Source organism: Hypanus sabinus, chromosome 2 (genome assembly GCF_030144855.1).
Source record: "Hypanus sabinus isolate sHypSab1 chromosome 2, sHypSab1.hap1, whole genome shotgun sequence".
Lineage (NCBI taxonomy): Eukaryota > Metazoa > Chordata > Chondrichthyes > Myliobatiformes > Dasyatidae > Hypanus > Hypanus sabinus.
In genome coordinates, this window is record NC_082707.1 from 89,022,781 (window position 1) to 89,038,185 (window position 15,405).

Consider the following 15,405-nt stretch of genomic DNA (forward strand, 5'->3'; position numbering starts at 1 on the left):
GCCATAGTTCCCAGGATTTTCCTTTGATCCCTGCTTAATTAGCAGCACAAAATTAGTCACTTGCCAGTCCTCTGGGACTTTGCCTGTGGATAGGGATGACATGAAGATACCAATCAAGGTCCCAGTAATCTCATCTCTTGTCTCCTTCGATAAACTGGGGAAATCCCATCAGGTCCTTGAGAGGAAAACAGGAAATGTACAGAGCATTAAATAAAAGAATAAAAAGTACTGGAAAACTCATCAGGTCAAGCATCAGCTTTGGAAAGAGAAACAGATAATGCTTCAGGTCTGGCATCCTTCGTTAAAACTGCTTAAGTGAAATAGGTTAGTGAAAGTAGCAGGAAGACAGGGAAAGTGCAAGTGCTCGAACAATATATTCACTCTTTCATAGAGTGAAATAAAATGGTTGTTTAGGGGTATTTGAACTCCTTTGTCTGTGTAATGTTGAAGCCTGGAGAGTGGAGGCAGGAGGTGTGTCCTAGAGCTGCGAGGGCCGTCTGTATATGCGGTTGTCTGAGAGGGAGGAAATGGGCTTGTTTTCGCTGGTGTTGCTTTCTTGCTTGGTATGTCCTGTTTTATTGTGTTCTGTGTTGTTCTGCCAGACATTGTGGCCACGTCATATTGTCGCTGGAATTTCAAATAAATCGAGGAAGCAGCTCACACTCTCACCTGAGCTTCAGGTTGAACTGCGCGTAACCAAGGAAGACAGTTGAGAGAGGAGGAGTTTCACTGGAGAATTTATTTGTGATTTGCATGCCAATAGCTGGAGATAGTAAGATAACATAATCCCTGTTCCATACTTCTCCATTTCCAGGAATGAGAACACCATTGGCGTCAGTGCTAAAGCAGATCCATATCTGAAATTGTTGAGCTCGCTTCTGAGTCACAAAGGCTGAAATGGGCCTCATCAGAAAATGAGAGACCATGCCTTCCCTTGACCTCTTTTCCTATTGTGTCTCCTCTGTGGTTATGTGATGGTTTTCTCGTCATTTCAGGAAAATGTATTTTATTTGTCACACCTGAGCTTTCTTTCAAATCTGTAGAAAGAGAAAGAGACACTGAAGTGGGTCAACAGTTCACTGACTTTAATGAGAATTGTAAAATTTTTAGGAAATAATAAATGTTATGCCAACATGGCTGCTAAATAAAACACTCAAACTGAAAGTAAAATATCAACACCACAGCTGAAAGCAATCTTGAATGAATATCACTCCTTTTCAGCGTCATTCAAAACAGTAGTTCTCTTTCCCAGGCAAGAATGATGGTAAGCAGTGAGCATAACATTGTTGTGCTTTGCTTGTCTTGTCAAGACTACAATTAAAAGAATGGAGATAGATATCACTGCAAACTGGGATCACCTGCTGAAGGAATTTTAGTTTCAGGAAGAACATAAGGACTGGAGAAGCAGAAACAAGAGAAAATCTGCAGATGCTGGAAATCAAATCCACAAAATGCTGGAGGAACCCAGCTTTTATGGAAAAGAGTGAGTACTTGGTGTTTCAAGCTAAGACCCAAAACACCGACTGTTTACTCCTTTCCATGGATGTTGCCAGGCCTGCTGAGTTCCTCCAGCATTTTGTGTGTAGGACTGAAGAAAAGATGTTTCAAAAAAATGGAAATTAATATAATGAATTAAAGTTGACTTTGCTCTTGATGACAGATAAATCCAGAAAAATGATTATTGGACCCATGTGCTTGCTGATGGCTGCAGGTTAACTTTGGTCTGGAAATACAGGGGCATCTACCTGGATACAGACATTATCACTGAAGGCAATGCTATTTCATAGCTTCACCCGTCCACAGAGCATAAAACCTGTCAGTAAAGGGGCAATAGGTTTCCATAACACGTATCATCTTTTCTTGTGGAATTGTATAGAAGATTTTGTCGCCATCTACACTGGACATCTTTGGGGTCAAAACTGTTCATGCATGTGCTGATAAAGTGTGTAACACTGCAAAACCAAACTCCTTCACTGGGAGGAATTGCAGCAGCATTTCTTAATAGATCACAAATCAATTCTACCTGATCACTTTCTGAAAATGAGAAATGCACTTTGCTCCCTGGAGAAAGGACGATGTAGAACGGACCTTCTCAGCTGTGCATGGAGCCCATGTCTGAAACTTAATGAGTATCAGCAATAAAAAACATTGTTGGCTCAAAGTAGATCATTAATGCAACCAGTTTCCAGTTGCATTGTCCAAACACAAACAAAAAATAATTCAATCGAGCATTAGCACTTCATGATTAGGATCTGATATTGTACAACGAGGGACTAAATCAAATTGACAGATTTTCCAAAATTATAGTCTAAAGATACGTAAAACTCTTTTGACCACTATTACAATACACAATACTTTTAATTTGAAACTTGGAATGCTGCCATCTGTTTAGACCTGAATGCCCTCCTATTCAATGTAATTACTATCAGAATCAAAAACTAATTTCTGACCCCATGTTTGTGTGATGTACATTGGTGGTGAGGACAACTGGCAGAGACAACGCAGTAGCTGTTCCACAGTCAACTCACCATTAAACTGAAAAGCAACAGCATTGCAAGTGATAAAATATTGTATGAAAAAATCTTTGGGATAATCAGTGACTTTGCCATTTAGAATTATCAATATGTAATTTTCTGAATTTAGAAGAATTCAAATGGAACATTGTTTATTATTATCCTCTTCGATTGAAAGTCAGTTAATTAAATCAAAAACCCAATTCTATATGTGTGGAGATAAGTCTGGTAAATTACTGGCTAACCAATTGAAAATTGTTTCGGATAAACGACAGATTACTAGGATTCGTAAACAAGATAGTACTCTAACAATCGACCACAAAGAGATAAATAAAGCCTTTCAAGATTTTTATAACTCCTTATATCAATCAGAATTCACTAAGGACTTTTCTATAATAAATGAATTTTTAAGGAAATTGAATATTCCAAAAGTAACTGTTGAGGATAACGTAATTTTAGATAGACCTATTACGGAGTCTGAAATAGAAAAGGATATTTTTTCAAAGAATTCTGGTAAAGCTTCTAGTCCAGATGGTTTTCCCATAGAATTTTTAAAATCTTTTTCTTCTATACTTTCTCCTCGGCTTTGTAAAATTTTTAAAGATGCATTAAGTATAGGTAAATTACCACAATCTTTTTATGAAGCTTCTATTTCTTTAATTCTTAAAAAAGATAAAGACCCTACTGAATGTGCATCCTATCGGCCTATATCCTTGTTAAATATGGATTTTAAGATTTTCAGTAAAATTTTGGCTATTAGATTAGAAAATATATTACCTCAAATTATTTCTGAAGATCAGACTGGATTTATTAAAAATCGCTATTCATCTTTTAACATTAGAAAATTAATTAATATTATTTATACTTCTTCATCTAAAATACCAGAATGTGTTATTTAGATGCTGAAAAAGCATTTGATAGAGCTGAATGGCCATATTTATTTACTACAATGCAACAATTTAATTTTAGTTCAAAATTTATATCATGGATTAAATTAATATACCAAAAACTTTTAGCTTCGGTTTTTTACCAATAATCGAAGATCCCCTTTTTTTCAGCTATTTCGTGGTACAAGGCAAGGTTGCCCTTTAAGTCCTTTACTATTTGACATTGCTTTAGAACCTTTGGCTATAGCTATTCGTGAATCACCTGATATTCTGGGTATTACCCGTGGGGAGAGGACGTATAACCTATCATTATATGTTGATGATTTGTTATTATATATATCTGACCCTGAAAGATCTATTCCTGCTATTTCGTCTTTGCTTGCTCAATGTAGTAACTTTTCTGGTTATAAATTGAATTTTAACAAGAGTGAACTATTTCCATTAAATATGCAAGTTCCAATTTATAAACATTTACCATATAAAATTGTTACAGATTATTTTACTTACTTAGGTATTAAAATTGCTAAAAAACATAAAGATTTATTTAAGGTTAACTTTTTACCTTTAATTGATCAAATTAAGCAACTTGCTATTAGGTGGTCTCCACTATCTTTGTCATTGGTTGATAGAGTTAATGCTATTAAGATGATGATACTACCTAAATTCTTATATTTATTTCAAGCATTACCAATTTTTATTCCTAAAGCTTTCTTTAATACTATTGACTCCAAAATATCTTCTTACTTTTGGCAGAACAAAAATCCTAGATTGGGCAAAAAATATTTACAGAAGCCTAAGAAGGAGGGCAGCTTGGCTTTACCAAACCTGAGATTTTACTATTGGGCAGTCAATATACGGTATTTAATATTCTGGACACAAGAACTGACTATAGCTACTTGCCCACAATGGGTAAATTTGGGATGTAAATCTGTGCAAGATTTTTCACTGATTTCAATCTTAGGATCTTCACTTCCTTTTTCTTTATTCAAATTGAATAAACAGATAACTAATCCTATAGTCAGATATACATTACGAACTTGGTTTCAATTTCGTAAATTTTTTGGTTTGAATAAATTTATTTTATCATGTCCTATAATATCTAATTATTTTTTTCGGCCTTCATCTATGGATCAAGCTTTTCTTTTATGGAAAACAAAAGGTGTAACATGTTTTCGTGATCTGGTTCTGGATGATAACATTATGTCCTTTGAACAGCTATCTAATAAATATAATTTACCTAAAACCCATTTTTTTAGATATTTGCAAGTTAGAAATTTTTTGTATAATGAGTTACAGTCTTTTTCTAAAGAATGTCCATTGGACATTACAGAAAGAATTTTAGCCCTTAATCCTTATCAAAAGGGTTTAGTAGCCATCATTTATAAGATGATCATGAATTTACAGTCAGATGTATCAAAAAAAATTAAGAAGGAATGGCAAGAAGAGTTGCATTGTTCTATATCTACTGAGCAATGGGATAAAATTTTATTATTGGTAAATTCGTCCACTATTTGTGCTAAACATGCCCTAATACAATTTAAGGTTGTACATAGAGCTCATATGTCTAAGGATAAACTGGCTCGATTTTATTCTCATCTTAATTCAACCTGTGATAGATGTCATTCTGATGTTGCTTCATTGACTCATATGTTCTGGTCTTGTCCTTGTTTACAAAATTATTGGAAAGATATTTTCAGTATTATTTCAAGAGTTTTAAATATTAATTTCCAACCACATCCTCTTACTGCAATTTTCAGTTTACCAATGACGGATAATAACCGTTTATCCGCTTCATCTCAACGAATGATTGCATTTGTTACATTAATGGCTAGAAGATCTATTTTATTGAATTGGAAAGAAATTAATCCTCCAACTGTATTTCAGTGGTTTTCTCAAACTATTTCTTGTTTGAGTTTAGAAAAAAATTATAAGTATGGTTTTTGATCCTTCAGTTAAATTTGAAGAAACTTGGAGACCATTTATTCAACATTTTCACATGAGTTGAATTGTCTTTTCCTAAACCTTACTTATATTATCCTTAATCAATTGGATGGAGGTTCGGAGTTATTGGCACTACTGTATATGTACTTAATATTATTCAATGGCCCATGTTGGTTAGTGTTTTTTTTTGTTTTTTTTTCTCTCTCTTTTTTTTGGGGTCTTTTTTTTTTCTTTTTACTTCTTTGTTCATTAATGTTCTGAGTTTGAGAGGTTATATATTTTTATTATTATATATCTGAATGTCTAGTTAAACTATCAATTATGTACTCTCAAACACTTTGTATTCATGTTTGATTTATGTTTGTTTAAAACTAATAAAAAGATTTAAAAAGAAAGAAAGAAAGAATATATTTGTGACAATAGCAGAACCAAGTGCATCTGATTTCTAGTCCATTACAACTCAGTTTATGCTCGACAATTAAAAATTAGTTACTTTAAGTTAAACAATCATGCTTTGTTAATTCCTTTCTTACAGTCAGAGGAACAGTTTGTTAAATTGCTACGAATCTGAAATTCACAAGTACTATGGCATTTGGAAATTTATAATGGAAAATGTCAAATCTACAAGGCATTCTCAAATGGATGTCATTTCAAAAACTTGTACATTTAGCTGTATCAGTTTGTTGACTGCCCTTTTCTTTTCAGGAAGTCTTCTGGTGATCACACCAATAACCAATGGAGTTGACATTTCCTTCCATGAGGTGTTACACCACAGAAGCATTCGCATTGTTGAAGGATGCTCTGTTATCAGCCACTGAATATGACCAAAACGTCAACTGTACTTTTTTCCATAGATGCTGCCTGGCCTGCTGAGATTCTCCAGCGTTTTATGTGTGTTGCTCAGATTCCCAGCATCTGCAATTTTTCTCTTGTTTGTGACATAACACGTGCAACCTGGCTTCACCTCCTGAGAAGTAATAGTATGCAAATCCTGTCACAGCAGTCATTTTCCAATCTGTGATTCTAGTTTTGTCAGGAAATGTCTCTTTATACAGGTGATGACCCTCTAGATTAAGCACTGGAATAAGCACTGAACATTTCTTGTTCATCACTGGGTCACTTATTCCACAAATCTGGCCTTCAGCAAGTTATGAATCTTGTACCTGAGACAATAAAGATCAGTTATACGCCAAATGATGTTTCCCATGACATACCATTGGTGCCATTCATTATTAAGCAGGAATTGCAGTTAACATCTGAGGCTTAGCACAACTGAAATATGTGCAACCCCCTCCCCAGGCTCATATACAAACAAGGCTTGTTAGCCGGCTCTGCTAACAGCCACGGCACTCAGTGGTGAGAAGGCCACCTATCATATAGGGTCGATACGATTTGGCGTTCAGTCAAACAGAAATGTCGCGATGTTCTGATTAAAGAAACCTCGATTTGAGCTAATGCTGTGTAAATACTGCCCATGCACAACTGTCGATCAGCAAAAAATAACATATCACATACAGTATCAAATTTTAAATTTAGTATATTTACAAACTTAGGCTTTATGGAACAGTTAGTAGGAGAAAGAAAAGAAATAACAAAGGGCCTATTACAGTTAACCCAGACCAAATGTGCACATACAGTTGGAGCTCATCTTGAAATTGTCCTTCTCACTCATATGCTGGACCCACAATCTTCAGGAGCGCACACACCACATTTCGAACTTTGATGGAAATCCATCTCCAACCAACCGGAATATTGGCCTTTTCTACTTGGAGCCATTCATATGCACAAAGTATTTTGTGCAATGGGGACTCTCCTTTCAATGGTATTCTCAGCCATCTTCCCTCCTGTACTCCACAGTTCCTGCCAAAAAAAACTGTCCATCACAAATCTCTCTCCGCTCCACTCTCTCAAACTTTCTTCTGATTGGCTGACACAACATTTAAGTTGAAGGTCATAGCCCCTTATCTTTTAGCCAAAACTGATACATCCTCAAAGGAGAACACAGTGCTTTTAAAGAACTGCTAAAATGAAATACCTACTGCATAGCAGTAAAAATCTTAGCCAGGGCATTCCATATTTCTCTCTACTTTTTCTCAATCTTGTTCTTCCATACTTTCCAGTGCAAAATGATTTCAGCAGATGTCAGGTAAAATCAGTTTAATTTTCTACAACTTAATGAAGAGCAATGTCTAAGGTTTAAGAAATTCTAATAGAAACATAGAAAACCTACAGAACAATACAGGCCCTTCAGCCCACAAAGTTGTGCCGAACATGTGCCTACCTCAGAAATTACTAGGCTTATCCATAGCCCTCTATCTTACTAAGCTCCATATACCTATCTAAAAGCCTCTTAAAAGACCCTATCGTATCCGCCTCCACCACAGTTACCAGCAGCCCATTCCATGCACTCACCACTCTCTGAGTAAAAAATTTACTCTGTACCTATTCCCCAGCACCTTAAACCTGTGTCTTCTTGTGGCAAACATTTCAGCGCTTGGAAAAAGCCCCTGACTACACACATGATCAATGCCTCTCTTCATCTTGTAGACCTCTATCAGGTCACCTCTCATCCTCCTTCGCTTCAAGGAGAAAAAAGCCAAGTTCACTCAACCTATTCTCATAAGGCATGCTCCCCAATTCAGGCAACATCCTTGTAAATCTCCTCTGCACCCTTTCTATGGCTTCCACATCCTTCCTGTAGTGAGGCGACCAGAACTGAGCACAGTACTGCAAGTGGGGTCTGACCAGGGTTCTACATAGCTGCAACATTACCTCTCAGCTCCTAAATTCAGTTCCACGATCGATGAAGGCCAATACACCATATGCCTTCTTAACCACAAAGTCAACCTGTGCAGCTGCTTTGACTGTATTATGGACTCAGACCTCAAGATCCCTCTGATCCTCCACACTGCCAAGAGTCTTACCATTAATACTATATTCTGCCATCATATTTGACCTACCGATATTAATCACTTCAAACTTATCTGGGTTGAACTCCATCTGCCACTTCTCAGCCTAGTTTTGCATCCTATCAATGTCACACTGTAACCTCTGACAGCCCTCCACACTATCCACAACACCTCCAACCTTTGTGTCATCAACAAACTTACTAACCCATCCTTCCACTTCCTCATTTATAAACATCATGAAGAGTAAGGGTTCCAGAACAGATCCCTGAGGCACATCACTGGTGACCGATCTCCATGCTGAATATGACCCAAGTACAACCACTCTTTGCCTTCTGTGGACAAGCCAGTTCTGGATCCACAAATCAATGTCCCCTTGGATCCCATGACCCCTTACTTTCTCAATAAGCCTTGTATGCGGTACCTTATCAAAAGTCTTGCTGAAATCCATATACACTACATCTACTGCTCTTCCTTCATCAATGTGTTTAGTCACATCCTCAAAAAATTCAATCAGGCTCATAAGGCACGACCTGCCCTTGACAAAGCAATACTAACTATTCCTAATCATTTTATACCTCTCCAAATGTTCATAAATCCTGCCTCTCAGGATCTTCTACATCAACTTACCAACAGTGAGGTAAGACTCATTGGTCTATAATTTCCCGGGCTATCTCTACTGCCTTTCTTGAATAAAGGAATAATGTCTGCAACCCTTCAATCCTCCGGAACCTCTCCCAACCCCATTGATGATGCAAAGATTATCGCCAGAGACTCAGCAATCTCCTCCCTCATCTCCCACAGTAGCCTGGGGTCCATCTTGTCTGGTCCCAGTGACTTATCCAACTTGATGCTTTCCAAAAGCTCCAGCACATCCTCTTTCTTAAAATCTACTTGTTCAAACTTTTCAATCTGCTGCAAGTCATCACTACAAACACTAAGGTCCTTTTCCATAGTGAATATTGAAGTAAAGTACTCATTAAGTATCTCTGCTATTTCCTCCGGTTCCATACACACTTCCCCACTGTCACACTTGACAGATCTTATTCTTTCACGTCTTATCCTCTTGCTCTTCACTTACATGTAGAATGCCTTAGGGTTTTCCTTAATTCTGCCCACCAAGGCCTTCTCATGGCCCCTTCTGGCTCTCCTAATTTCATTCTTTTTTTTAATTTTTATTTTTACTGAAGGAATGACACAATACAGAATACATAATGCATTACATTTTCCTCCATTTTGCTTTTATATCTTAGCCCTGAGTGGAATTAAAATGTGTGGCCACTGGGAGATCCTGCTTTCTCTGACAGACAGAGCGTAGGTGTAGGTGGACATTTTAATTCCACGTCCCATTCCCATTCTGATATGTCTATCCATGGCCTCCTCTACTGTCAAGATGAAGCCACACTCAGGTTGGAGGAACAACACCTTATATACTGGCTGGGTAACCTCCAACCTGATGGCATGAACATTGACTTCTCTAACTTCCGTTAATGCCCCTCCTCCTCTTTTTTTTCTTTCTCTCTCTGCCCATCACTCTGCCTGTTCTCCATCTCCCCCTGGTGCTCCCCTCATCCTTTCTTTCTCCCTAGGCCTCCCATCCCATGATCCTTTCCCTTCTCTAGCTCTGTATCCCTTTTGCCAATCACCTTTCCGGCTCTCAGCCTCACCCCACGCCTTCCGATCTTCTCCTATCATTTTGCATTTTCCCCTCCCCCCTCCTACTTTCAAATCTCTTACTATCTTTCCTTTCAGTTAGTCCTGACGAAGGGTCTCAGCCCGAAATGTCGACAGCGCTTCTCCCTATAGATGCTGCCTGGCCTGCTGCGTTCCACCAGCATTTTGTGTGTTGGAGAGAAGGAACACCTGTCACAGCCAGCGTCTGTCCTGGGATATATGTCAGCAAGCCTGGCTTTACTTAAATGTACGCTGTGTAAAACTTTAAATTGTATGAGCCCCAGTCGAGCACATGATGATGAGGAATGAACCCTATTCAATGCTTTTGCCCAATATTCCTCAGCCAGATCCATACCAAGGTCATCCTCCCACCTAGTCTTAGTTTTGTTTAAATCTTGAACTTCCAAAGACATCAGCTGAGAGTATAAAACAGAGATCGGCCCTTTATTATTAAAGTTAAGAATGAGTTTTTCCCACAACATAGCAGGTGGTAGATCAGGAAAAGAAGGAAATTTTTCCTTGACAAAATGGCAAATCTGCAGATATTTTAAAAAATGATTATGTGGAAGGTCATATTTACTGCGCAGGTTATCAAAACTATCAAATATATTACCAGTGTACAAATCCTTAATGTGCAGAAGACTGTTCAAACCCCATTGTCTAAAAACTGAATTAAGTGTGGAGGGGAGAACTAGATGGTTTCTCTGAATGGGACCCAAAACTGAAGCTGATGTGAACTTATAGTGGCAGCGAAATTAATTAAACATTTTGAGGGTGGAGAGCACGACTGGGTTAGATGTAAATTGAGAGGATTTCAATGGCAAGGAAGAATACACTAAAACTTGGAGAGACGAGGAGTGGCAAGACCGTGTCTCAAGCAGGCACCAGTTTATAGCTGGCCGGTGAAGCCAAAATAATACTTTTTGAATGTTCGATGCCCAATAAAAATGAATAAAGCTAGGAAGGCCCATTCCACCTACATCACAACCTCTTTGGAGAAGGTGCTTATTAACACTTGGGACCTTATTTTCCCAAATAAAGGAGGTTATAGCTTGGTCAACTGATTTGAAAAATAACTTAGATAAGAAAACTGGCAAGCACTGGAACAAGTAAAGAAATCTGGGAAGTATCATCATTTTCACTGATTGCATTCTCCCAGCTATAGTAAGGGGTAAACTGCACCATCTCTCAAAATCAGCCTTCATTTGGCTAACCTGAGGTCTGTAGTTAGCATCAAACAGAGATGTAAAAGAGCAAGTAACGTGTATTCCTAGGTATACAAAACCATCTTGAGATAAAGGAAAAGGCAAAGATTCCTGTCGGATCTGTAGGGCCAAGTTATTAATGGGAAAGCATTTGCTTTTTTGAAGGTTCAGTTTATAGCCAGAGAAGGCTCCAAATTGACCTAATAATGACACAATAGCAGGACTGCTACCTACAGGGTTGCTAAAATAAAGTAAGAGGTCGTCAGCATATAGGGATACACGGTGTTTCATGTCCCCTCTCCCAACACCTTGAAATAATGTAGCTGACTTAAGTGCAATAGAAAGAGACTCAATTGCAATTGCAAAAAGAGGAGACAATGGACAGCCTTAGCGAGTGCCAAGTGTTAATGGGAAATAGTCAGGTCGAAAATAATTCGTCTGTATACACGCTAAAGGCGAATGATATAATAGCTTAACCCAGGCTACAAATATTCTGCCAAATCCAAATTTCTCCAAAACATTAAACAAGTGTACCCACTCCACTCTATCAAATGCCTTCTCCGCATCCAAGGAGATAACAACCTCCAGACTGTGAATAAATCACATCAGCCAGACGACGGATATTAAAAAAAGAATGGTGACTTTTAATAAAACCTCTTTGATCATCTGAGATTATCTTGGGAAGGGGGCATTCTAAGCGGCAAACAAGCATGTTAGCCAAATTTTTTACATCCACATTCAACAATGAGATGGGGCAATACGATCCACATTGAGTCGGGTCCTTGTCCTTTTTAAGAAGAAGTGAAATAGATGCCTGTGAAAGAATAGGGGGTAAGGAACCTGTTCTCCAAAGATTCCTGAAACATTGTGAGAAGGACCGGTATGAGCTTATCCTTAAATTTCTTATAAAATTCTATCAGATAACCATCAGGACCTGGGGACTTACCACTCTGCATAGTCATAATGGCATTACTAATCTCTTCCTGCCCAAGAGCCCAATCTAAATTCTCCACCTCCTCTGGTTCAAGTTGGTATTTCCAAATTATCTAAAAAACATTCCATATGTGTTATATCTGAGGGAAACTGAGGTATACAGTGAGAAATAAAATGTTGCAAAGATGTTATTAATCTCTTTTGGATTGCTTGTCAAGTTTGGTGTGTGTCTCTTATCTGGGGAATAAGTAGTGATGCAGCTTGACGCTTCAACTGATGAGCCATAAGCCAGCTCGCCTTGTCACCATATTCATAATAGAGGCCATGTGTCTTAAGAATTAATTGTTCTGACAGGCTTGTAGATAGAAGATTAAACTTCACTTGCAAATTCCGCAGAAGGTGCCTCAGAATATTGCCTATCCAGGTCCAAAATAGATTGTGATAACACTTGCATTCCTTCCTACGCTCTTTATTGGCATGTGAAGTATAAGATATTATTTGACCCCTCAAGTCAGCTTTTTTAAAGTTTCCCAGTTACCGACTCAGTTTTGTTAGTCTCGAAGAATGTGTCAATGTTAGCCGATATATAACTACAAAATTTCTCATTGGAAAGCAAAAGGGGATTAAGTTTCTACAGAAGCCATTCTCTAATGTTTAAAGGAAAACATAGGTCTAGTTTCACAGGTGAGTGATCAGATATAACTATAGCAGTGTACTCAATTTGTCCAATCATTGATATCAAGGAGCTATCTACAAACGTTTGTATAAAGAAATAGTCTAGCCTGGAATAGGAGTGGTGAACATGAGAAAAGAAAGAGAATTGCCTAACTGATTGATTCAAATATCTCCAAGGATCCATATAACCATTTTGTTTCATAAACATCGAGAAGGCTTTTGCCATATCAGAAGATGTTCCTCTAGAGCTAGACCTATCAAGCAGTGGGTCAATAGCACAGTTCAGATCTCCTGAAAAGCTGGTGTGTATTCAGATTAGGTATTAATGACAAAACCTTATTTGCAAAGTGGATGTCATCCCAATTAGGGGCATAAATATTTACCAAAATGACAGGTATCTGAAAGAGAGATCCAGAAACTATAATAAAGCAATCGTTAGGGTTACTGATTACATCGGATGGTGTAAACTGCATTCTTTTGGCGATTAATATTGCTGCCCCCCCCCCCCGGACCTACTATTAAATCTAGAATTAAAAACCTGACTAATTCATGCTTTATGATGTCTATTATGGTCTTCCACTCTTAAATGTGTCTCTTGCAGAAATAGTACATCTACTTTTAATTGTTTCAGATGAGAGAAAATTTAGCTCTTTTAACAGGACCATTGAGCCCCTTTACATTCCAAAAAATAAACCTCACAGGGTGGCCTCCATCAGCAGCACCCATGTTAACCACATCAAAAGACACACAGGGCCCACAATCCAAAACAATGTGAGGGCACAAGCTGCACACAATAACGCACAATGAAAGAAAGTCTGGCCAATCTGTAACACACAAAAGAATAAACTGCCATAGTAATCCCCCAAAACACTCCCCCCACCTCTTTACACAAACAAAAAAAACCAATTAACCCCCGAAGCCTAGATCTACCTCCCCAACTGAGGATGATCGCAGGCATGACCAAACAAAAAAATTTCAATGCGTTTCCCATACAACCAAACGTTCAATCTAATCTAGGGTGGCTTCCCTCCTTAGAATTTATACCAACACTTATTCTGCCTTTAATATATATAACACAAGCAAAGCATTAAAAACACAAAAAAAGGAAACAAAACACCAGAGATACAAATCCCAAATATTTACATTTTCCTGGTTGAAAGTTTTTGTTAATCAGATTCCGCAGCATAGCAGTTCGACCCAATCGTGTTCCACAAATTAAACTGGAAAAAATGAACAAAGAAGTGAATTGCGAAAATTAACAGTTTGCCTCGGCATGAATAACCTAAAAAAAAGTCATTGCTCTTCTCCTTCTTCTTCTCCCGAATGGTAAAACTCTTTGGCCACCTCTGGTGGGAATGCTTTTCCGCTTCTTCCTAGAAGCCTTATAATCTTCTAGATCTCTATCATTAACTAGCTCTCTGAATCTTTTGTTGTAAGCTTTTCTTTTCTTCTTGAATAGATTTGTACAGCATGGTTCCTATACCCTACTGTAACTCTCCTATATCATTGGAACGTACCTGTACAGAACTCTACACAAATATCCCCTGAATATTTGCCACATTTCTTCTGTACTTTTCCCTGAGAACATCTGTTTCCAATTTAAGCCTCCAATTTCCTGCCTGATTGCCTCATAATTCCCCTTACTCCAATTAAACTTGCCTGCTCCTATCTCTCTCCAATGCTATTGTAAAGGAGACAGAATTATGATCACTATCTCCAAAAAAATGCTCTCCCACTGAGAGATCTAACACCTGACCAGGTTCATTTCCCAGTACCAAACCAAGTATAGCCTCTCCTCTTATAGGCTGTGTCAAGAAACCTTCCTGAACACACCTAATAAACTCCAGCCCACCTAAACCCCTTGTTCTAGGGAGATGCCAATCGATATCTGGGAAATTAAAATCTCCCATCAGGACAACTCTGTTATTATTTCCAGGATCTGTTTCCCTATCTGCTCCTCGATATCCCTGTTACTATTGGGCGGCCTATAAAAATCACCCAGTTAAGTTATTGACACCTTCCTGTTCCTAGCCTCCACCCACAGAGACTCCGTAGACAATCCCTTCATGGCGTCCACCTTTTCTGCAGCTGTGACACTATCTCTGATCAACAGTGCCACGTCCCCACCTCTTTTGCCTCCCTCCCTATCCTTTCTGAAACATCTAAAACCTGGCAATTGAAGTAACCATTCCTGTCCCTGAGCCATTCAAGTCTCTGTAATGGTCACCACATCATATCTCCAAGTACTGATCCACACTCTAAGCTCATCTGCTTTGTTCACAACACTCCTTGTATTAAAATAGACACATCTCAAACCTTCTGTCTGAGCACGTCCCTTCTCTATCACCTGCCTATCCTCCCTCTTGCACTGTCTCCAAGCTTTCTCTATTTGTGAGCTAACCTCCTCTTCCCCAGTCTCTTCAGTTCGGTTCTCACCCCCCAACAATCCTAGTTTAAACTTTCCCCAGTAGCCTTAGCAAACCTCCCCGCCAGGATATTGGTCCCCCGGGATTCAAGTGCAACCCGTCCCTTTTGTACAGGTTACACCTGCCCTAAAAGAGGTCCCAACAGTTCAGAAATCTGAATCCCTGTCCCCTGCTCCATTCCCTCAGCCACACATTTATCCTCCACCTCATTCTATTCCTATACTTACTGTCACGTGGCACAGGCA

The 15,405-nt window shown here is 38.4% G+C and overlaps 1 protein-coding gene across 2 annotated transcripts in view; it reads right to left on the bottom strand.

Annotated features, from left to right (window-relative positions):
• Window positions 1–721: 721 nt before the first annotated feature.
• LOC132381054 (alpha-1,4-N-acetylglucosaminyltransferase-like) overlaps window positions 722–15,405 on the bottom strand; it is a 72,275-nt gene continuing 57,591 nt past the window's right edge. Inside the window, exons 4-5 of one of the 2 annotated variants that reach the window (XM_059950204.1) lie at window positions 13,878–13,954; window positions 722–1,037 (exon numbers count right to left, since the gene is read on the bottom strand). In XM_059950204.1, coding sequence (XP_059806187.1) covers window positions 841–1,037; window positions 13,878–13,954 — 274 coding nt within the window. In that variant the 3' untranslated portion in view covers window positions 722–840. The remainder of the gene's footprint in view (window positions 1,038–13,877; window positions 13,955–15,405) is intronic. The other variant, XM_059950213.1, reaches the window with a different exon arrangement.